Source organism: Balearica regulorum, chromosome 3, assembly GCF_011004875.1.
Source record: "Balearica regulorum gibbericeps isolate bBalReg1 chromosome 3, bBalReg1.pri, whole genome shotgun sequence".
Lineage (NCBI taxonomy): Eukaryota > Metazoa > Chordata > Aves > Gruiformes > Gruidae > Balearica > Balearica regulorum.
Window position 1 is genome coordinate 72,427,706 of NC_046186.1, and position 24,655 is coordinate 72,452,360.

The following is a 24,655-nucleotide window of genomic DNA, read 5'->3' on the forward strand; positions in this document are numbered from 1 at the left end:
GGGAGACCTCTCACACACACCTCCCTGAGCCCAGCAGACGGATGTTCATGGGATATGAGAGACAAAGTTTGCACAGTGATGATCCACATCCCATGTAAACACATTTTGAGGGCTGCTTCTAGTCCTGGATTATCAGGGCTTTTAATCTTTATGTTTAACCTTTTTTCTCCCAATGTAGATACGTGATGGGAGTGCTTACATGATGAGGAACTACAGGCTTGGTAAGCTGGAGGGAGAGGGCCCGGGATACAAGCAAAGAAATTAAATAGCTGGACACTGCTACCAGACCAGTAAACAGAAGATCTGTTAGCTAAACTAAAAACAACCAAAAAAAAAGAGAGAGACCAAGGAAATTTATTTACTTTTTATCTATGAACAGTATGACATATAATTATAGACAAGTTTTGATACACAGGAAAACCCTTTTGTCAACCATTTTTTTGCTAAATGAAACAGCACAATAATCTTTACACATTCATATTTTGTTGTTTTGTTTTTTTTTTTTTTCTTTACAATACACAGCTTTCTTGGGTTGAAGCAAACTGCAAGGACATATTGAGTACTGGTATATTACAGCTACTTACATCATTTAAGAACAGCAAATGGAGAAAAATAAGTTATTTAAATATTGATTTCATATACAGAAAGTGCAACTTTGTTAGTTGTTACATAACTTGCTTGACAGTTTTGATTCCCCAGAGGGTGTCAATTAAAGATAAAAGTATCTTGGACCAAAAGTATTATTTATTCTAAAAATAATACAGTACAACTGCACAGCTGTGACTTGGTGAATCGACCACTGTTGCTGCTTTTAGAGATGATGACCTGTTTGAACAATACAATGGTTAATGCTTCTGATCACGCTCCCAGTTCGCATTCAAAGCCAGGCTCGTAAGAGAGCACAGGAACTACGGGCATCATTGCCACCTGGGCAGTAACAGAGGGTTGTCGATCAAAGCTTATGATTATGATGGCATTCGGTAATATTTTGGGCTTGCTGCTTCTATTGTTAAATAGCTGTTTGAGTTACAATGGTACAATGGATAGATACTTAACATTGTTAGCCTGAGCGGAGCAGATTTGGATTCCAGCAGCAGGTTTCTTTCGTGCTTCGCAAGAGTCAACGAGTGAACTTCTGCTCAGAGCACTGAACGGTTGCAAGAAAATGTAAGAGGTTATGGCTCTCATACTACACCGCCTCACCTGCTCCGGGAACGCCACAGGTCACTGAAACCACAGCAGGGAAGCTCAAACACTGAGAAGCTTAAGGCTTTTTTAGATTAAATATAAACGAAAATTGTAATTCAAGTAAGACCACAGAGCACAGTCTTAAAAAGAAAAACAAAGCAACTATAAAACCCCACAAATCTCAAACTGCTCACTCTAGCCCTGATGGGTGCGATTTGGTTTCCCAGGGCTACATAATAATTTAAAAATCATGGATTTACAAAGAGTGTTTGGCACACAGGTTCAGCTTATTCCCATAATTCTCCTTCTGTTATTAAGAGAGGGGAGAAAGTAATTAATACGGGAGAGCTTTATTATGTGACTTGCCTTCCCAGCAACATGAGGAAATTTGTTTCCTTTTTTATCGCATACAGCCAGCTTGGACTTTTCCTTCACGCCAATATAGCTGCTGTCTACTTACTTCTACTCAGTTCTGGCCCCTGCCAGCAATCCCAGGAAGTCTCACTACTCTTTCCATCTCCTGCTTACTGATAGTCGCCATGTAAGCCTCAGAGAGGAACAACACACAAATCATCATCATATTGAAAAGACACTTGACCATTTTTTTTACAATTTTTTCTATAGGTGTTTACACAACACCTATACTGTATGTTTCCTGATGCTGTCAATATTAGAACATGCTGATTATCCACACACCAAGGAGAACGTTACAGAAACAGATCCAGAGGAGCTTTGCTCGAGAATAACTTCAAGTTACATCAGTGAATTAGTTGCCTTCACATGACGGTGTGCAGTAGACAGTGGTGAAATATGAAATGAGGAGAGTAAACCTAATACCTATCAATTCTACCAGGAGCCAAATTAATTATCACCTATAGTAAAATGAATAGATCTTCTGACTTAAATCATGATCACGAAAGGACCGTATATAGTAAGGAATCATGGGGTAAACCACAATTTTTCATTCATCAGTCTGAGAGCATTTGATCAGGAAAAGTGTCATTAGCTCAATGTGAGGCTGGGATAACCGAGGCACCAAACTGGGAAGTGCCTTGTCTGTTTTTTTACAGTAAGCTGATGTCAGAACTGATACTGGAAACAGCCACACGTCCTGGAGACGGTTTTGATACTATCTCCCTTCAACCTGCCAGAGTAAGCTTGCTCTGTCTTCCATGGAGTGCTTGTGCTACAAGAAGCTGAAGGACACACCATATATAGACCCCAAACAAATAGTTAGTTATGTGCTATTCATGATAATCTGTATTTGGTATATAAAACGTGTACCCATATAGAAAAATAAAATCTGTCATTAGCCACATATGCGAATGGAATGTTTTACATGGATTTAGGCAGAAAAATATCATTACATCATGGAAAAATGGTTCACCACATATGCTGGAACAATGCTCTCTTCCAGTGAGAGGTAACATTAACGTACAGTCATGAGGGATATCAACTGTTTTAAAATCACAGTGTAATTCGTAAGACTATCTAGGATTTTTTTTCATCCATGCAATGGAGTTACCGGATCTGATGATTTCTGTGGGACACAGTTTGCTTTTTCGATGCATTTTATCTCCCACAAGTGAATTTTCATTTGCAGAAACCCACTGTTTGGAATCAATATGGTCAGGATACCAAGTCAAAGCTGCAGCATAATGATTGACAATATAACACAGTACACAGAATATGATTAAAATGAAGCAGTTACATATATACAAGGCAGTATATCTTGGAACAGTTTAGTAACAACAGTAAATGCAGACTGTAGTGAACAAGAAGTTATCCTGACAACTGAAACCTAGCATAACCCTGCATTTATAAAAGCATCTCTACAAAACAGAAGGTGTTATGATGAGGCATTTTATAGAAGCAACTTCAGCTGGAAATCACCCTAAGTGCAGCCTAAGGGCGAAAGGTTGAAACAAGGCTTGAGAAACATGAATACAGGTAAGTGAACACTAGGTAACTGCTTAAAAGCTCATTTTAAGGCAAATAAAAAGCTGATTGCTAGAAAGCAGTTATAAAAATGACCTCAGCTCTGTACAAATAAAAAGTTTTCTGACTCTCCGTGGGTTAGTTGCATTGGAGTGACAGTATGGACCATAATGAAATCTAATTCCAGTCCATTAACTTTGGCCTAGCTAAAGGCTTTGTGGTGTATTGGGACCTATACCAAGCAACAGCAAAGATGACCGGGGGCGGGGGTGTGTTTAGCTTTAGACTGCTAAAATAAACAAAAGGCATTTGCCAAACAGCTTCCACTGGAATTTGCATCTTGGCTTGTACCTGGTCTTCAGGACTGACTTCAGATACCTGGAACCTAGATATATGGAAGACCCCCAACCTAAGGAGCTCTCCATAGAAATGGGGCCTATTAGTAGTATTACTTTCACAAACTTCAGGAAAATGTGCAAGGGTCCCTTAATTCTGTGAAGCTGTCTGATTCTCAGGCCAACCCTGTGCACTTTATGAAATAAGAATACTTTACAGGGGAGTGAGGGGGGAGGGAAGTACCACATCTATGTTACCTGGTGGTTGCTTCTCTTCTCCTTCAGTTGCCAAAGACAGCAACAGAAACATTTCATATCCTTTGAAGATACCTGCCTGTCCTTGGGAGCCACTTCCTTGATCCCTTTAGCTATGTGAAGTAATTAGAGCCATATTGGTGCAGGAAGAAGCAGTGGATTCTCGACCAGGCAATGCCATGCTATGGAGAATGTTAAATTGCCTCTGGATCAAGAGATTTGAAGAGTCTTGCCGCTGCCAGGAGCTTGCTTATGTGTCTCTCCTCTGTGATGCCAGCTTCTTGAAGGCAAGTTTGTGACAGAGAAGGCACTTTGCTCAGTGTGTTGAATCCTGCTTCTGTGAGCAGTCTGGAATACATAGGTAGACCAATGGAAATCAGCCAGTCAGATACAGAGGTGATAAGTCCTGGGGATACAGGTTTTCGGCAAATTTCAGTGAGCCCTCCACTTGGAATCTGGACAGTAAAGGAAAAAAAAAAAAGAAAACAACCCTTAATGTTAAACATAACTTCTCAGTTTACAGCTAGTCTTCTTTTATTTTTCCTTCCAAACTGGTAGAATTTCATAGCAGATGTTTCAATTTCTCTCACGTCACATTTGTCAGAGTGGTGTGGGCTGAAAGGCTAAGATCACTTGGCACAAGAGCAACAGCAACAATTTTGGCCATGTTCATGCAGTGGGCTGTATCCAGCTGCTTGGGCGACCGTCATGTGCCATTCTGATTTAGTCCAAGATCAGTATAAAATACCCAGTGACAAGACTTTCCAGGGTGATCCATTTAATTTCTCAATAGGGCAAGAGAATACCGATTTTGCCTATTACCTCCCCAGATAGACCAAGTTCTTTTATAAAAAGCCATGAAAGCTTTTGATGGTTTCCCCCTCCGACTTTTGCTAAGGACGAGTGGACAATAGCATAATTTAAGAAATGAAAAAGGAGTGTAAAACCTTTAGATTTCAATACAGAAGCATTTAATACATGCCACCCTTAGCGAGCAAGTCTCTGTTACCATTGCTTGCAGTCACCTTAGACTTTAACGACTATTACTCAGTTGAGACAGGGCTACCCGCTCTCCTTTCAACTAACTGTCCTCCTTCAGGACAGGGGGAGGTACCTCCTGCCACTGTGGTACCTACATTGTACCTGCTGGATGAACAGAGGAAGAGCTTTTGTACCAGGACTTCACAGGTATCTGCCTTTACCAGCAGCCAGTCCTTTTTAAAAGTCTGCTCATCAATAAAAGAATTGGGTTTGTAGAAATACTCACTGCCATGCGATGCTGCTTCCTCAGCTGCTTTACCCGGATTTGGTCCATATTTGTAGCAACATCCTTTTCAGGCTGGTCTAAGTCTTCGGAGTACCTCTGTACCAAAGCCTCAGGAATGCCACAGCGACCATGCTGAATGTTCCCAGCCAGACAAAAAGGCAAGAGGATAGATGAAAGAAGCGTATCGATACAGACCAACCAATGCAAACATAAAAGAGAAATGCAGGATAGGAACAAGAAGGAGCTTTCCTTGAGATTCCATGAAAACCAAAAAAGCAATCCCTACATGAAGAACTGGACCTTAAGACTCCTTTCCCCAAAAGCTATCCCAATCACTATGCTATCAATTCAGATTTTCTTGGAAGCGTAAAATCTAATCATGACTTCCTTTTTCAGCTCTAATTCCCCACACCAGCAGAGAAAGAGACATTTCCATGCCCAGTGCCATCAAGGTACTAGTGGTCTGAAAAGATGAAGGTTCAGAATAGGCCTCGGATTTCTCAGTCCCTGCCCCCCACAACACAAGAGTTACTTTAGCCATAAGGCCAGATAGTAACAACAGTTATAGAATGTCTAATGTCCCAATGATTTATGGTTTATCTAGGCTGGTCACTGACAAAAACACAACATATACGATAAATGAAAGACTATTCCTTGCTTGGGATGCTAGTGGAATAAAACCTTTGAAGCAATGTCCTCTCCACTTACCTTGTCAGAGTATGGTTCTTCAGTAAGATCAATGTCTTCAGACTGCAACTTGTTTTCTATTACCATTTCCAGATCCATTCCCCTGCTACAAGAGACTTTCCTTGCTGAAGCAGGACCCAGCTTTATCACGTGCTGCTGAACACTAGCAGTCTCTGGGAGCTCCGACAGCCAGGGTGGCAGTGGGCTAGGAGGGGTACTGGGCTCCTGTTCAGAAGATATCCGATGGACAGGTACTCCATGACAATCAATGGGAGTGGATGAGCTGGTCTTTTTTACTGGCAAACACGGTGCTTCTAGACTTGAGTGGTTCCCACTTGCGGTCATGGGAGGATGATATAATCCATTAGAAAGGCGTTCTCGGCATTTTTTGGCAGGGACAGGTGGCGGCTGAGCAGGATTTTTTGGTTGCATTCTCCCCTCATTTGTGCCTTTTTGCTCAGCCTCTAGACCTCCCTTGAGGACTGGAGCATAATCAGCTCGCGCAAGGTCATGAAAGCCTTTACTTTTTATTTCCAGAGGCATCCTTGTTGCAAGATGCGTCACTAAGGCAGGCTGAGCTTCACAGTTTTTCAAGGGGAATGGAGCAGGCTTTCCACCTGCAGTCTCCATTACAGAGCAGTCCAATTCCTTAGCTCTTCCCTTCTGAGAACTAGCAGCTCCTTTACCCTGCTTAGGCATCAAGTCATCTACCATACAGCTGCCTCCATGAGACCGAAGCAGCAGGGCAGAGCCAGTTGCCTTTTTTGCTATATCCAGCGAATCCTGAGGAAAAGAACCTACTTTCTTGCTAGTGTCCTGTAGGTTTGTATTGGATTCTCCCTGGAGATCATCCAGCGAGTGGGATCTTGGCCATGGGTCTACCCCTTGGGGGCCATCCAGAGTTTCGTAGCTCCGACAGACAGCAACTGGTAAACTTCTACGGTTCTTCAGACCCGTAACAGCTGGAGGTTTGACAGAGCACTTCAGAGCACGATGCGCACAACTCAAATGGCTTTCTTTTTCCCCTTGCTGTAGAGTTTCTATTGACTTGGTCAGTGGAAGCGTAGGATAATTTGATAGCTGGTTTCTGCTGAAGTCCTTAAAACTATGCTCACTTGCTGATTTTGAGGGCAGAAGACAGGTCCTTCGAGTTTTACCTAGAAGCAAATAAAACACAATCCATCGTTAAAATAAACCCCAAATAACTCTGCAGTGTAAATAACGGATCACTTCTAAATGCCTTTGAAGCGAAATTATTTACTCTTTTTGTTAACTCTAAGCGTACAAAAACTTGATGCCATTTTAAGCATATGAATATGTGAGCTTCAGCTTTATTAATGAAGAACTTCGTAATCATGTAAGAAAAATACATTTAAAATACTTAATATCCTTCCTGCTCCCCAATTTGCAGAGATTTGAGGTTTAGCTCATGTACACCTTTTTCAGTGTAGGAATATCCTACAGTTAGACCTGATACCCTACACCTGTTATATGTACTGGTTTGACTCCACACAGAAATAATTCAAAAGACCTGCCATTTTTTCCTACTTTCCTAATTTGTTCAGGATATCAATAATTATGTTCACCTTCTAATGAAGTTTACTAGATTGCTCAGGAAAGCTTTTTTTTTTTTTTTTTAAAAAAAAGATCCTGTTTATTCATTTCAATTACACAGTGTGCCAATAGTGTTATTTAATCTTTTATATGAGCAGCAAACTATTTGCAATGGCAAACCAGAGAACAAAAAAGTGTTGGAAGACTGGTGTTGCACCAGTTCCTTTGTAAAGTTACTTTCAGGGACACCAGTGTTTAATGGAAAAAGGTCTTACACGATGAAATGGAGAAGTGTTTCAAAAGGGAGCTTGAAGTGTGACTAATCTTAGTGTTATTCTCATGTCATAGTGTTTTATTGAAGTGGAAAGTCAGAAATGTGGTGTTTTATTATAACCACTTAAGATGAGATGACATGAATCAATATGAACCACATGTTCTTTGTGAGCTTTATTTTATAAGTTTTATGAGATATGCACCACTGATTTTAAACAGTGAAGTCCATCAAATCTGCTTGACAGAAAAATTCTGATCAAAGGGACTGAGGTCATTAGAGTATTCATTAGTATGAAATACAAGGTCATTTATTGAATACTGCATAGATCTTTTTTAATTTCTTTTTAACAAGACAGACGTAAATTTGTCTCAAAGCAGACGACCTCTCAGAATGACAGCACATCCTGAACAGTTATTGTTTTCTGGGTGACAGGGATACTTACCCCCTCGTGTACAGTAAGCTTTCTAAAATCAGGATAGACAGACAGATAGACAGAGCTTGAAACTTCTTTTTCTCACAGAGAAAAAACCAAACCAAACAACAGATTAACAGATTAGGCTAAATGGTATCAAAAGTCTGTAATAATAAGCAATCAATAGCTGCTAATTAAAGTACCAGTTACTTTTAGAGTTCTGAGAAGTTTTGCTAACTTCATTGGAACTAAGTGAATCTGGTGTACTTCTGAGAAATGGATGCTTTCTTCTCATACAGCCTGCCTTCAAAACTTTATCCTGAAAGAAGCTCAATGCTGGGCTTTTGAATAATACACACTGCTCGCTTTGAATATGAATGAAAGAACTTGTTTAACCTAAAAGAGAATTAGCTGTCTTTCTCTCTTTCTCTTTGCCTCCTTCTCTGCTCAAGGAGTTTAAAAAGCAAAGTATCCAGAAAACTAGCAAAGAAAATGGAGGTTACATTTAAAGAGAAATAAGGAAAACATTCTGCTCAAAAAAAGTTGGTTGTGTTTACTGGTATGCCAGCAAGGTTATTCTATCTAAATCCAAGGTGTGCCTACAAGGATAAATGCAAGCATACAGGAACTCCTTTATCAGAAGCTGTACGGTTCACAGTTCGACTCAAGCTAAATATTGCCATTTCCCCAAAATGCTAACAAAACACATCACACGTTAAATTGGCTCCCTTGCTTCTACCTTGAGTTCAGATAGCTCAGAGAAGCAGCAGAGAGACTTCTCTGCCTGCACCTTTCCATGGAGCTAGGCCACCGCCTTCTGAAAATAACTTACAAACACATTAAAAAGACATGTGTAAGAAAAGTTACATTCATTTTTTAGTGCCTTCAGGCACTAATGTCAATATGTAATGAGTATGGAAAGGAACGTTCTCTTTTCATTATTCATATTTGCGAGTACGTGTCTGACTTGTGCAGTAATTCACCATATTGTCTGGGGCTTGCTGTCACAGCTCACATCACAAAATCCATGTGCCTTCTTTTCAATCTGAAATATTGATCAGGGGTTATACTGGTTTTAGGAAGGCACACTCAGGAACCTCAACACTGAAAGAAAAGTTGTGAGAAATGCTACTACTGTGCAGTATAAGCTCTTACTGAGGCCATAAGGGTATCTAGTAAACAATATTTCATTTTTTAGAAATGGGATATGTCTGTGTAAAGCCAGTAGCCTGGGAATGGGAAAAAGAAGAAATGGGGAATAGGAAAAGGAAGAAGAAAAAAATGAGCAAAATAAGAAAATTTTTTGGAGAGTCAAATCAAAACTTTAGTTCATTGCAGCCCTGTTTTGCATAAAAATACAAATGTGAAGAGGAGAGAATTCAAAAGATTTTGTCTATAAAATATATAACCAAACATGCAATCTTTAAGCTCTCTGCTTCAAAATGGTTTAAAAAAAAAGTGCTGGGTTCGATGTTACTGTTCTGTACAAAGGACAGGGGTTCAGAATGTAATTGCTCTTACGTAGATATAAGAGCAATAGTAGGAGGGCAGCTGCGATCTCTCTTTTTCTAGCTATTCCTTCCCTCCCCCTGACTGCCATGCGTAATTTCATTACGCTTCTGAGACACTAAGAGAGGAAGATAATATTTCCTGAAAAAAGACTTTTAAATATGTTTTTAAGTTGTTTTCATAAAGCAGACTGCTATATGAACAATGTCCACAAATGTAACATTCCCTCCCTATCTCGGAAAAAAAAAATAATGAAAAAACCTACAAGGGTTAAAGTGTATAGCTAGTAAGGTTTAAAACACATTTCTAATGTTAGCATTTTTTATAATAATTCATACTTATGATTCCTCGGTACAGGTAAGCAGTTTAATGCCTTTCATGGTGCTGTCAACCACAGTAGCATCTCTGATTTAAATGTGTGCAGAAAGGCACAGGTGTCTGGGTAAAAACTAAGATCACAAAGGTGGCCCTTCCACAAAACGAATGGAAAATTTATACTGTTTCAAGATTCATTTCAAGCTACAGGCTTCAACTCTTTTGTTTAATGTCATGGTGCGGTTTTTGTTAGACAATGCATTTTCCACTCATGATATTTCTTGTTATTAGAATACAGAGAAGGAACTTTTCAATTCCCTGTCATCATCTGCCTCAGAAGAAAGGAGATAATCTTGGGGTATATTTCCAGAAGTACCAGAGCTACAGCAACAATTTTTCAGTGTTTCTCTCAGTACTTTTTTCTGTATGGAAGATCACCTTCAGAAATTTAAGTACTCTAATCCAGACACAGAATGTATTCAGTGGCCCGTCCAGATCCCAGATTTTAACTGCATTTTGGCATTGCTTTCAGTGGCTATATTTTGCGTGCATTTCAAACAGCTCTGTTGACACGACAAAGATGATGACAGGGTAGACAATCCTAGCCTCATTGCTTTTTTTACCGATTACAAACCAGCAGAAATGCACATTACGTTAGGCAATGAGGCCATCTGTTCTGTTGCTTCCTTTTCTGACTAATTAGCACTGAACGCTTAAGTGCTTAGGATGTCCACTTGGCACTATGGAAATCTCAGCTTCAGTTTCTGAACAAGTCAGAGAACACCCTTATCCCACCTGATACAGCCACGGTTTCTCTGCCTCTTCAGCTTTGCGCATTGCATGTGCAATTCTGATCTCTTCACATCCCTTCTCTCCTTCGAAAAACTATGCAGCACAAGAAGAAAAGGTTCAAAGAAGCCAGGCGTGATCAGAGACATGAAGGACCTATAAGGAATAATTATCAGGCCTTCCCAGACTAGAAAGAGATGATTTGGGAAGGAGAATGACAGAGGTCTATACATAGACACTGCTAGGTATGGAGGTTCTAAGGAAGACCAGGGATGTTCATCAAGAGAAACAGTTTCAGGAAAATGGACAAGTGCCAGGAAACAGTACCCAATTTTTAAGTCCTTAAGTCACTCATTCCCCAAGAGTACCCTGGGAAGCATCCAATATGCTTACTCTGTTCCTATACTGTTCTCTAGCTATCTGCTTTTGGCCAGTCCTGTGAGAACTGGATTTCCGATATGGTTTCCAAATGTGTCTCAGACAGAGCTCACAAAACGAGCTCAATAGCCGCACCGTTGTCAGAAGTCTAAAGGAGAGCTTGCTCGCTCTGCCTTGTTTCAAACCAAGGACTGGACTATGTGAACTAATGGATCATGGATGGTTGCTTTCTGCTCTTATGTTCTTCCTGTCTAACACTGAGTAAGTCACAAACTGTATGTTCCTTGTTCTCTGTAAACTGGAATAAAATCAGAATGCTGTTGTTAAGTACACTGTGGATGCCTATCAGAATACCCAAATATTTCCGCAGTAGGACTCAGAGAAGTACCTATAAAAGATACATCTGTATCACTGCCATAGTACACGGCAAAGCATTTTCTAGCCAAAATGTAAGAGCAGCTCTGAAATCTTGAACTGATGCCAAAAAGCCCAATATCAGCCCAAAACAGGACACTATACTGGTCATCAAAATATTATATATAACCATTCCCCAGAAAATCTGAAGACCAATTTCTTCTTGGAATGCATTTCCCCTTTATGAAGAGCAGTTTATTATTGCCAATCTGCACATTGCAATGTTTATACTAGACAAATGATCATCCTTATTTTCACAGATGTAAATCCAATATATTTTGAAAAAATATGCATATAAACAACTATGTTCCATGAACTTTGCAAAGAAGGTGGAGCACATTTCAGATTAACCAGCCTTGACAAAATCTCTGAATGAATCCCATGCCAAATGTTCTTTTCATAACGGTTTTCAAAGCAAGCACTAAATGCATTCGTGAGCAAAAATGACGCAGAAATGCAGCAAGCCATAAATGAAAAGCAATATAAAAATCATCAGTGGTATTTCACATTCTGCAAAACTCAGATAGAAATATTAGTTTAAATGTAATAGTAAGTATCTAAGCAGACAGGCAATGACAATTGCTTTCTAAAGGTTTTATTATATTGTTAAAATAAGGAAAATGTACAGGCAGCAATTTAACTTCAGTGCTACAGCTATCATTATGATGGCACTTAGAGATAAAAAGCAAAGAAAATTGTCACATATGCCATATATTTAGCTATGATTATATTCCAGCATGCCTACTGTATGGGGATTCATATTCAAGAAAAAAAATTCTCTCTGCTTTCAGGAATTTAGTATATTGCTGATTTCAGGCCTTCAGCTTCAAAGCAAATTGCAATTTTCTTCAATAAATGGTTATTTCTGAGTGGCAGACTGACAGAAAATGCACATACTAAGAGATAGATCTTTAGCTCATCTTTTAAATTGGAAAAACAGCCACTACAAGGGGCATACAGTATATTAGGTCTGTTCTTGGTTTTCTGTTTATACTGGATGCTAGCGATGAAACCAGGCAGTCTGAGGCCAGGCCGGGGCTCAAATGCTTGGGGTGGTAAGTCCAAAATCAAACCAATTTTATCCATTTTAGTATTTCATCCCTCATGACAAGTTTACACCACCTCTCAAGTAAAGCACGCTCAGTCAGCACAACCACCTGATTTATTCAGAACAGAGAGAGTAATCTCTATTATCATCTGTCTTGGTAATTTTTCAGTGCATCACCTTTCACTGATGCAAGACAAGGTAATGGGAATTGATATCATAAGCATTTTTTCCCCATAGTTTATTTCCTTGCCAACTTCTCAATTAATTAAACTTGCTAGTGTTCATACACTAAAAAGTCCTGTATCTCTGCAGTTGGCTTCCAATCAGAGCAGAATGCAACATGCAACCTAAGCAAACACAATAATACGGCCTAAAACAGAGACCATTTTTTCTAAACAGTTTTTGTATGGGTTTACAAGAAATACTCCTAATCTCAGTGGCGTTCAGCGACTTCTCCATTGCCAGTGGTCCCTTAGACACGGGCTGTCAGACTGTCAGTAGTGCAAGCCTCATGAGGCGCAGTTGCATGAGAATACGACAGGGAGTGGAGAAGGCAGGGAACAGCAGTGAGAGTGCCTGTTGCCTTTAAGATCACAAAAGAAAGAAGGTTTGTGAAATGTGATCTGTTTCCTACCAATGCAAATAAATAAATTAGAAACAGTAGCAATGAAAACCAATGGCTCAAGCCAAGAGGGAAAGAGGCAGTCAGAGCAAAGGAGTAAGTATGAAGTAGCTTGTGTTAGCTAGGAACAGGAGTAGAAAGTATATGAAGTCATCTACTGAAAAAAGGCTGCAGGGATTGTAAGGCTCATTGCTGTCACCCTTACCATTCTCCAGGTTTTCACTGCTTTCATAGCAGCCAGAATCCCGAGGAGAGCATCCAGTTAGGCCTTGGCCTTCAATGAGAAGTTTCTCCTGAGATCCTGACTGGTCGCTGTTACCTAGAGGATGCAAGAATACAGTGAAAAACAGGTAAACAGAAAATCCAGCTGAACTTAACCTTCCAACACCATTATCTTCCTTGTTGTATTAATTGTATCAGATAACTGTTTTAGAAAGAGTGACCATTAGCAAGAGCCATCACAAATGCTGGAAACACTCATTCTGTTTGGTAAAGGATTAAGCAACAGCCTCAGCAGGAGTGTGAGGGAGCAGTATGGTATATAATGAAAAAAGAATGGACTGTGTACGTGCCTCAACTGCCTTGGGGCCAAGTCCTGCAACTTACAACCATGGAGATTTATGCAAAATGATGGTCTCAAAGTTCTTTCTAAGACTTAAAAAAAAACCCCAACACCAAAAACAGAAACAAAAAAGCACTGAAAAGAACCAAATCAAGTAAAAAAGAGTAAAATCCGAACCATGACCTACTTTCTAGAAGGGACCAAGAGGAAGGATCAGGAAGGGGTCTGGCAAAGTTAGATATTGTCCCCTAACGGAGGGGGAAGGGACAGGGGAGTGACTAGTCATAAAAATTCCTTCCTTCCTTGGTCTGTGCAAAGAGCCAACACTCAAGTGTGGTCCATCCAGGCTGCACAGGCTGGATTCCAGGAATTTACCCAGAATGTTTGGTCAGACATCATATTTTGTAAAGAAACTAAATCTGGAGCTGAAGATACAGAAAACCAACTTCATGACGCAAGGATATAGTTTATGCTCTTTTTTTTCCCCTGCAATAAAATGTCAGAAATGGCTATTCCGATTCCTATTCTCAGCACATAAAAGGTAATTATGGGGTGGAACTAAGTGCTGCTGCCCCTCCCAGGTTCCAGTTGTCTGGTCCCCACTCCTCTTTCTCCTCAACACTCTGACTTGGAGCTGGAATTTATACTTTCCAACCACCACGCCACATAGTTCTTCAAGTTTTCAAACCAAAATTGAAGGGCCCTAAAAAAATTATTACTTCAGGGAAGTGCGCATTTTAAATAGGTCTGTAAATAACAAAGAGAAGCTCCTATTAGGAGATGAAAAGCTACTCTGAAATAAATGAATCTAATTCTGCAACTGCAGTTTTATTGGGGGATAGAGGAGGGTGCAGAAAGTGTGGATGCCTCTTCTGGAAATGAAATGAACAAGCAAGCTACACGTCAGTGAAAGTCAGGCCACACAACAAGGTCTAGAGATACCAACCACACATCTCTAACACAAGCATTGCCCACTTAATAAGCAGCTGTTTAAATTGCTGCTATGGCAGTTTAAGCTAAAATATAGGATTTTGCACAGAAGCAGCTGAGAAAGCCTTCACATAATCCCATTCCACTGATTCTGCTCGGTGGGATACTAAACTTCTGCTGACACTTAGGGACCAAGGGGAAATTCAGTGCTGTCTTAGGTTGCTGCAACTAGGTCTTGAGCGCATCTGAATTCCTTTCCCAAGCTACACTTGCTTTTCAAATGATTCTACTCTACCATGACTACTGCATGGATGGTACAGCCTCACTTCCTCCTGTGCAGTAAAGACACCATCGAATTTGACTGCCATGACTTACTCTGCCTCCCCTCATCTTTGCAACCACTTGCCCGAGGCCATCTGTACAACGGCCAGAATTGCACTGCTGCACCTGAGACAGTTGGGTCACGGTCTTTCACTCTTTGCACTTGACTGACATATTTTCTCCCTTTGAAAATTGCTGTGCTGTCATGTGTACAACCTGAAGCTAACCTGTACAATCCTGCAAGTCGCAGTCCAAGAATCATATGCGTGTGCAGGTAAAATAAGAGAAAGTTTAATTCACATTACCCTTTTCCACAGCCCTCTGGGCTTTGATCTTTTTCTTACCCTTGATAACCTCTATCTCTTCCCTCTAGTCTAGAAGTTTCTTCTTTCCTATTCTCCATGCCTCAGCTTCTTGAGTAGGTTATCTCAGGATTTATTCCTCAACATCAGTATTCTAAAGGGTATGTGTTGTACATTTGACATCACTTGAATAAGTTGGGTAGCAGGGCTTACATGAACAAAAGAATTCTGGCAGAACAAATGCAAGTCTTAAGTCACTCCTCAAAAATCTACATGTAGTTATGCAGGATTACCCTGGAAATAATTACATTAGGGAAAAAAAAAAAAAGATCAAAATCCTGGAACCAGTTTTCTGCTTTAAGGGGTTCACAAGATTCTTGGCAGAGCTCTAGTAAAACTGAAAACCTCAAACATCCCACGTACTATCATACTCCTGTAGAAGTTCCACTGCTGTGAGGAGAACAGCTCTGTGCTCAGGATCTCGGATGTTCAGTTCATCCAAATCCTCCTCTTCTAAAAGCTTAAAGGTATCCAGATCTTCATAACCATTGAACAAAAAAGTGGGCATGTGTTCCTGCATAAAAGGGGGAAAAAAAAAAAGAGCTGTAAGACAACATATTTATTCAATTTATTTTGTCAATAAAGATACTAGAAGAGACTTTCACAACCAGCAAAAATTTAGCAAAAGCAAACCACTGTTTAACAGCAAAATCATAGGATTACAGCTTGCATAAACATTGCTCAGAGTTCAGGAAGGTAGCTGTGCCAGAACTAGAATGTTACACATATTTTTGTAATTGGAATGCACTGTATTAAATGGCCTAGGTAGCACGCTACCCGGACACACAATATGGCACAGCTCTGTACAAAGGGAGAAGCAAAAATGGTGAATTACAGCTACACCAGTTTATCCCTAGCTCTTCTGAACAGAAACGTGGAAAAAACCTTCCTCTTTAAAGACAAGGTAACTATTGTTATTTCACACTTTTTGCTTGCTTTTGAAGTGTGTTAGCTAGTAGCCACACTATGCAACGATTTACGGTCTCCGAGTGTGTGAGACTTGCAGCCTGCAGCACTCCATCAAGCCTGACAGGCAGTTCTGCCTGGCCTCAGCTATTTTCACTCTGCAGCTAAGACCCGATTCTGCTAAGTGGGGCCATGATCCTTAGGATTATGAATCTGGTGTCCAGCTTTCAAAACTAACAACTCCAAAGGTGTAGTCCCCTTTCCACAAGCAAAACTGAAGGGTAAACAGAAGGAGAGAATATGGACCTTTAAGTTGATGCGATCCAAGAGATCCTCAACTGACTTGGGCTGGGGTGGTCTGCTTTTCCGGCGTCTCCTGGTGGGTCGCTTCGGCTTCTCTTCCTCTTCATTTAGCACGTCCACATAGATAAATTTGAAAGTGCCAACTTTGTTGTTCAACAGGCCCATCCAAGTGCCCATGGGGGGTTTGCTGATTATATCAATAATGTCACCTTTCTGCAGACCAAAGAAGGAAGAAAACCATTTAGGCATGCCTTCTGATGGACATTCAAGCAAACACACTCTCTTTCTCTTCAATTTTCACGTACACAGAATGGACAACACACTTTAGTTAATGACTGGTCTTGCAAAAATGTCTGATTATATTTGTTTTACAAATGGAAGAAAAGGGAATTAAGTGGCACGCCTAAGACCACAAAGCAAGTCAACAAAAGAACCTGGAACGGACCCCAACTGTCCAGATTCACAACCCTGCTTACACTCCAGTAGTGCATCACTGCTGTTTTGTACAGTTACCTCTAAGCTGTGCAACTATCTGAAACTGGTGCAAATAAGAACATGCTCAGTGTGTATGGGCACAATCTCACATCAGATCTCCTGAGGAAAGGAGACATATGCAGAAGGAACCGTGCAACACTGTTGCTTTTCCTAATATGCTCCTGACCATAAGAAAGAAGTGGACGCACAACTGTTGCTGTATCCTTAAAGAGATTACCTTACCTATATCTGCTTTAATAGGAATTAGCTGCCCTTGGAATTTCAAGTAATGAATGTAAGGAGTCAGATACTTTGAATCAAATATAGCACAACTAAAAGTAATAAAAGCTGATATCCAGGAAAATTAACGGGAGGTGACAACTCACAGTCAGTAAAGTAATTCAGTATTACTGAATTTCATTAACTGAAATGCCTTTAAGAGACCCTATGTGTAGGCACATCTACATTTTTTCCATGGATTTTGAAAATTTTTCCCTTGATGGATTGATTCATTATGGCAGACAAAGTATTTTTCCAATCTTTCAAACAAAGTTCTTGCAAAATGGAAATGAATTTGTGGCACCTTTTTATTTTTCCAGAAACTAAAGACCCAAGTGTCTTTCCCTGCACATACAGAAATACTAATGCTTACTTATATTCTGTAACATTTTGCTATAATTCAAGCAAATCTTAAATGTATCAGAATAAGACAGGTTAAAGGGCTTCAAAAAACACGTGTAAACTGATTAAAAGACTAAGAATTGTATAGTTCTTGCAAAGAGTTCTTAGTTAAGAATTTTGCCAAAATAAATGTTTGACCCCTTAAAACCAAATATAGCTGGTACCTTGAGCTTCAGAGAGTCTGTATCATAAGGACTTGGGGTAAAATCAGTGTGAACCCTGGCTCTCCCACAAAATGGTCCTCTGTAAGGAGGCTCTTCATCATCACCATCTTCTGATTTCACGCTCTCCCTGTTGCTGGTTGAGGAATCTGTTGTGCTCACCGTCTGACCACCTGTGTGAGAGACATAGTACCAGTCCACAAAAAAGAATCTCTTCGTGAAGAAGGGTCAGAAAGAGAGGCAAGGCAGAAAATGGATCTTCTTTCTACAAAAAGGTTAAAAGTCCTTAAATGCTGCTATTTCTTACATACACAAGTGATGGGAGGGTTAATCTACTTTGCACCCCTGTTTTCCCAAATTCAGCTCCTCAAAATTTAACTGAGCAGCTTTTTAACTAGTGTCTCATCTATGGTACATCACAGGAGGTGTCATCTTTCTGGGAAGTTTTACCCTGAAAAATAAGCTCTGAATCCTGCATGAGGGTTCCAGAATCCTCCTCATTTCCAGAAATTTGGTTTTATGGCAACACTTTGTATTGATATTTAAAAAACCCCCAACAACCACATAAACCCCAGATGATTTCCAGAACACACTTTTAGTTATTTAACAATGGAGCTTTCTCTTCATTTTTTTTTTCCCCAATATGTTCTTGGTTTCTATTGGTCAGTAATATAGGTCAGTTCATAGTGAAGCAAGTTCACACCATCCGTGTCCCACTTAAGCTCTGTTTTGTGTAGAGACTATGTTAACCAGAGAGGTTTTAAATAATACTCCTGTAACTAGTTATTGAGAGGACATCAATGTCTCACTGGAGGGAAGGGTGGGAAGCCCATCAGGAGTGTCCAGGAGAAATCTCATGTAAAGATGAGCCTGTTTACTACTGGCCAGGGACTGTAATTCTCACTCCAATCATTGATATTAAAATAGCAGGACCCAGCAGAGTCAGCCAGAAAGCAGATTTCACTTTTTCAGGGCTCTGTATAAACACAAAGCAAAATAGATCATCTCTGCACCAAAGAGCTTATGGTTCTTTGTAAACCCTTAATGACTAACCCATCAGGCTTTCTACTTTTTAACCACTGCTTCTGCTTTGACTTTCTCTGATTCTGCTTACTGTGGAGATCTCTCTCTCCAAAGCCACAGAAACAGAGCAACGCAATTACAACTGAACTTACTCATTGAGCTCTGACCGCTTAAGGAACTCCTCAGGCTCTCTACTGAGCCTCCGGCTTTCAGCTTGGGTTTGTCCAGGGAGTCAGAGTCTGCCGGCGGCGACTGCGGAGAACCCGGCATGACCCCAGGGCTCGACTCCTGAAAGGGATGGAATCATTTCAATTTGGTAAACGAACAGAGGCACTGACAGGAGCTGTTTGTTCATCTCCGAGGAAAGAGATTCTGTTTTCCTGCCCTTTACCAGACAGGATGAAACCTTCTATGTTTATCTACTTATTGAGTGGTACTCATCTGTGGCAGAAACCCCACTTTATTAGGCATGATAGCCTAATATTAGGCATGATAAGCATGCCTTTATTAGGCATGATAGCAAGGACAGGAGCAAATAGTCCAGTCTGAAAAAGCTCATTGTAAGTAGAAAGAAATATTACACAAAACTCCCAATTCAAAGGTTTTAATGACACGTATTTTTGCCAGCAGTATTGCAAACCAGCTAACGCCAAATTCAGCTTTCCAAATCAGAATTTTGTACAAAGACGAATACAAACAAATCAGACAACGTGAGACACACAGCAACGTACATCATCTTTTGCAGTGAATTGTTGATATCTTAGCCCATTTACCTCGAAGCAAAAAAAGTTAACCAGAAAATGCAGCCTGTGCATAGTATCAATACTCATAAACATAAATGCATAAATATAAAAAGATTTTGCCACATATGCAATGGGTGAAGCTATTTCTCTTTTCCTTCAGTCAAGTATCACAGGAAATCAAAAAGGGTCTTTCCTAAACTGAAATTCTGTCAGCCTCTGTGAAGCACAGTTAAAGCAAAGCAGCAGATCTTGTAGCCAGAATAGCTTTTGCTTGTTTTTTTTGAATGCAGAGAGAGACACCGGCATATAGTTTGAGTCATGATGCCAGAAAGGTACAAATATTCTAAAACAACTGTGCCAAAAAGTTTGAAAACAAAAGAACTGTAGCTTGCATACAAGAAGAATTTTTGTGGAGATGTGTGGTCATAAAACTTTCAGATGAAAGCTATTATTTGCATGCTGCAGAATCATCAGAAAAAAAAAAGTAATCCCAGCATATGACTTCAAAGGTCAAGTCAATCTTGGAGAGAGCTAGAGAGCAGAAGTATTGCTAATTCACTGTAAACCAATTTCTCAAAGCATGGCCTTCTCAGGCAGACTTTGCAGAGGGGCACTGTAAGGCCACTCAGATATCAATGCATCTTCTTATCCATATTAAATCATGTGAGACCTTAAAATGTTTTAATTGCAAATTTAAATTAAATAACCATAACCGTACCGCTGCCCCTAGTTATGAATAAGTATGACGAACGTCTCCAGATTCTGCAGTTCGGGGTTGTTATTTCGAGTGTCCGAAACGCTCCTTTTGCAGGCACTAAGGCGTTGCATTAGTACCAAAGGGCAGACGTGGGGGGACACGACTCCCGCCCCATCGCCGCTCCCGTCCGACTACGGGCATCCCCGGCGAGCCGGCGGCCGGGCCCGGGCCACGCGGGGGCGATGTGAGCCAGGGAGAGCTCGGCTCCCCCGCAGGCTGCCGGAGCTGTTACACCTCGCAAGCGCCAAGATTAAACAAATGCCGAAGAATTTTTGACACTCCACCAAAGCACGGAACCCAAAGTATACCAAAAGAGAACAAGACAGCGATTGTTCCTAGGCCACTGCAATTCAAAGCCTAATTTACGACTAATCTACTTCAGGTTTGCCTTTAAGAATAAGCTATAAAAACCTGTAATGAAAGAATAGGAAACTCTTTTGTGGGATGCCCCTTTCTGACTACATTGTGCATCTGTTTTAATGGGCTGCTGCGGAGGGCAAGCTATGATGGAGAACAGATCTGTAATAGCAGAGAGCAACCGTGTATATGAGGCTATGCTGGGAATTTAAACTAAGGGGTAAATTGCAGATTAAATATATTACTGTGACCCCGTGTCACAGACTGGTTCCCTTAATAAATAATGATGATAGACAAAGGAATGGAAATATACAGCAAGATGTGTAATGCCATCAACCACAGGCTTCTGCTGATGAGCTACTTGAATGAAAATCTGAAAATGCATTTTCATGGTTTGGTATCTATAGGAAGCCATTTCACAGTGAGGGATTTTATAAGAACAGAGGAATAAGCCACACCACAGGCTTGTTAGAAATTTCTTCAGAGATGCCTTGAAGCATGAGAATCAATATTGATTATCACTTCTACACTATTAAGTGGATTCCATTGCAGATCTTACATACCTGCTCAGACAGAGAGCTGCTGTATTTTTTGGACATCCTTTTCTTCATGGTTTCTTTGACAGACTTCACCTTTTTGCCCAGAGATATACGGGAAGCAGAGGGTGATTTGATCACTTCTTTATAAACAAAGTCTCCTTCTTTGCCCTGCAAAATAAAACAGGGTTTAAGCCCATAAAATACAACAGCCATTTTTTTCCTCAGTCAGCAGTCATTGCAGAGCAGACACAGGCCAGCATGGTGTCCAATTTACTGCTCTAAATTCACCGCTGAGACCTTGTGCAAACCACTGTAGCAGTCCACTCTACCTTACTCCTCAGGCCTGATTCGTAACCTTTTCTGCAGGTACTGAGTGTAGATGTGCTGGGGTCTGTTAGGATGCCTTTATCCCTTTGAGTTTCAGGAAAGTGACCTGACAGAAAGCACCACCGTTTCAGGCTAAGCCCTCCTGACAGGACATACACTATTTGTGGCTCATGTCGGTCAATATTACATACAGTTTAACAGGAGTAAAGGTACCTCTGAGATCCTAGCCAAATATATATCTCTGTGTGTGTGTGTATATATATGGATACCTACATTTGGCTACCCAAATTTACTTTTTATTTTCAGACAGGCATTAACCTCTCTTGATGACCATCTCTGTGGTTTTACTGTGGATTGTTTATTAAAAAAAAAACAACCCAAAAAAAGCTACTAAATCCATCAACCGTGGTAGAAAGTTACACTTGCACGGCTATTCTTAAGACACACAACAGGGTACTGCTGAACTAAATTAGCTGGTTCATATATAGTGGATGACAAAGGCCAGCTGCTTTGAACACATTTAACCTTTTCTAACCCAGCTTAAGATACCTAGCATTTACTTATACCACAAGCACATGCAAAGAATGAACATGGATCGGCTGACATTTTGCCAAACTTACTTGTATGACTCAGCCCTTATTCAGATTGTCCAGGCAGCATGTTAGACACGGCTTTTCCTTCTACAGCGTGTCAGGAACCACAGCGAGGCAGCTTCATTAGAGCTACCACCAGCACCCTCCATTGTCAAGGGTGCACCAAAAATCGTAACGCAAAAAGGACCAAAATCTGTTTGACCAAATAGAGTGACTATTGGAGTTGGTCTCTGACGTGGTTCAATAATCCTTCTAAGGACAATCTAGGTATATGAGATAACAAACCCTAAAGTAAGTGTTCACTATATTCTACATAAAAGATCTATCTTTTTTTATAATTTTATGTATGTTTGCTACTTTACTAATGTTCTCCCCAAAAGTTTCTCTGAAATTCAGCTGATATTTCATTTCCAACAATTTTTTCCTTTACAAGCTGTTTGTGATTACAACTTCTTTGGTAACTTTTGGTCTTTCAGCAGAAATTAAGGACAGCTCTTTGCCTTATCTTTTTGGAAAAAAACCTTCCACTTAATGGACTTAAATGTTTTCAGGAAAAAAACCCTTGATCTGCATATGTTATTCTGGTGCACCACATCTCTCCCACTGCTGATGTTAGTAGGGAAAAATGTAACATCTAGATTTCACACTTTCCTATATCAAAACCAATCTGAAGAAAATATGCCAAAGTATCTATGTTTAAAGATAAACACTAACTTTGGAAGTTAACTTTTTTACTGAGTTGAAAATTGAAGAATAATCACCCACAGTTTTGGCCAATTTAGGGGTAATTGATGATGTTTAAAAAAAATAAGAAAAGCAAAAACAACCCCAAAAAACCCAGCTGACATAAAAAAATGATATAATGCTGCCATATAAAATGTTTCACAATTTTGGCTTGATTTAAGTGAACAGAGAAGTTATCAGAACCAATGTTCAAATAGAAAAGAAAAACATATATCGGCAAAAGGAAAAAAAAAATGTTGGCAATTTCATTTGATATAATGTTCTGGCTCATTTCTGTTCCGTTATTTTTGGCCGCGGGCTGACCAACAGTAACTCTGGGATCAACATGAGTAACATAAAATGGAATTAATTCTCAGGGGAGGTGTTTTTTTTCTTAAATACAAAGAACTCCGAGATGAATTGCGCAGCACCCAGCACAATGGGATCCTGCTGTACTCCAGAACTCTTAGATACAATGAGAAAACAAATAATAAATCTCTTACATAATGACTTCCACCCAAATAACTTGCAGATCTTCAGCGAATGAAAGTTTGCCTCATCATTCCAAACAGTAAATATTTTTACCAAGAAAGTATACCAATCGTATGTTTTGCCTGGGGTGATGCTTTGAGGAAGTCAGACATAAGAGTAGCCCACAGATGTGCCTCCAGATCCGCACTTTGATCACTTGTTCCTGCCTCTACACATACGATATATAAATACTTATACACACATGGATATGGGTGGGTATGTTATTCTCAAAGCTAAGGAAGTTTGAGGTTAACAAAGATACTCTGCTTTCTTGGATCCCCAAACTGTTATTACAGACCTAAATTACACTTCAGTCTATTATAACTCTATTGCATATTTCATTTTATGCTATTTCAAGTCTGCGCCTTCTTGTCTTAAACTCACCAGTTGGTCAGAACTGTTTCCAATATGAAGGGAACGATTTGTCAAGTCAAATCCTCCAAAGCTACAGGTTCTCTGCAAAAAATAAGGATGGATACAGTTCTATCACAATGATTAGCTCACTCAAAACATCTATGACTTGGAGAATACCAGTGAAAACACAAATGTCTGCAAAAATGGAAACAAACAAACAAAAGGATGGGAGATTATAAATCAAGAAATCTGTTACAAAGCAATTTGAATAATTCGTCTTTTCCAGAGACAACTCTTTGGCCTAAGGTCTGCTGCTGTTGAGTCATCTATTGCCTACTCTTCTTTTTAAAAAGAAAAAAAAAGATTTCTTGGTCTGACGAAACTGTTGATCTTATGCATCAAGTTTTCCACGGTGCTGGCAACTCCACCTCAGCACTCCCATCTGCCTTCATAAATAAGTCCACAGTAGCACTGAAACAGAGAACCACCAATCTTTTAAAGCATTTCATAACCTACCTTCTGGGAACAGCTGCATAGACTCCATTTCCACTGAAATACAGGGAAACACTAGAGGCCTCGTAAGGCAAGCTCTTGGTAAGAGGAGGGAAGAACCAGCCCAGCTCTCCATAAGCATTGTGCCCCCTGAGACTCAGCAAGCCCTGATTCCAGATTAGGTATGTACCATCACACCTGTGCTGATAACGTGGCAGCTCTGCTACTTCTTGGAGAAAGTATGCTATATTTACAGTGCCACAATCACCTAGTGGAGTGACTCAGTTTTGGCTGAATGCACAGATGCAGTTTATCATAATCATCCTGAATAAAGAAAAGAATATCAGCACTCTGACACTGCTTCCCTCCCACAAGGAGAGGGCAACCAAACTCAGTACAGTTGCATTTCCACAGCCAATCACTGTTTAACTGTGGCAGACGAATCTCTGCTAAAGCTTTGGTATCACTTGAAAAAAGACTAGACACTAGAAGGGGGCTCAGAAAGAATCCAGCTTTTGCTTTGCAATCCAA

General features: G+C 40.1%; 1 protein-coding gene across 1 annotated transcript in view; it reads right to left on the reverse strand.

The window, feature by feature from the left end:
- Positions 1-338: 338 nt before the first annotated feature.
- SASH1 (SAM and SH3 domain containing 1) overlaps positions 339-24,655 on the reverse strand; it is a 560,220-nt gene continuing 535,903 nt past the window's right edge. The window contains 10 exon segments of the mRNA XM_075748449.1: positions 339-4,171; positions 4,984-5,115; positions 5,692-6,827; positions 13,191-13,304; positions 15,524-15,674; positions 16,373-16,582; positions 17,689-17,858; positions 18,861-18,996; positions 21,129-21,272; positions 23,663-23,734. Coding sequence (XP_075604564.1) covers positions 3,911-4,171; positions 4,984-5,115; positions 5,692-6,827; positions 13,191-13,304; positions 15,524-15,674; positions 16,373-16,582; positions 17,689-17,858; positions 18,861-18,996; positions 21,129-21,272; positions 23,663-23,734 — 2,526 coding nt within the window. The 3' untranslated portion in view covers positions 339-3,910.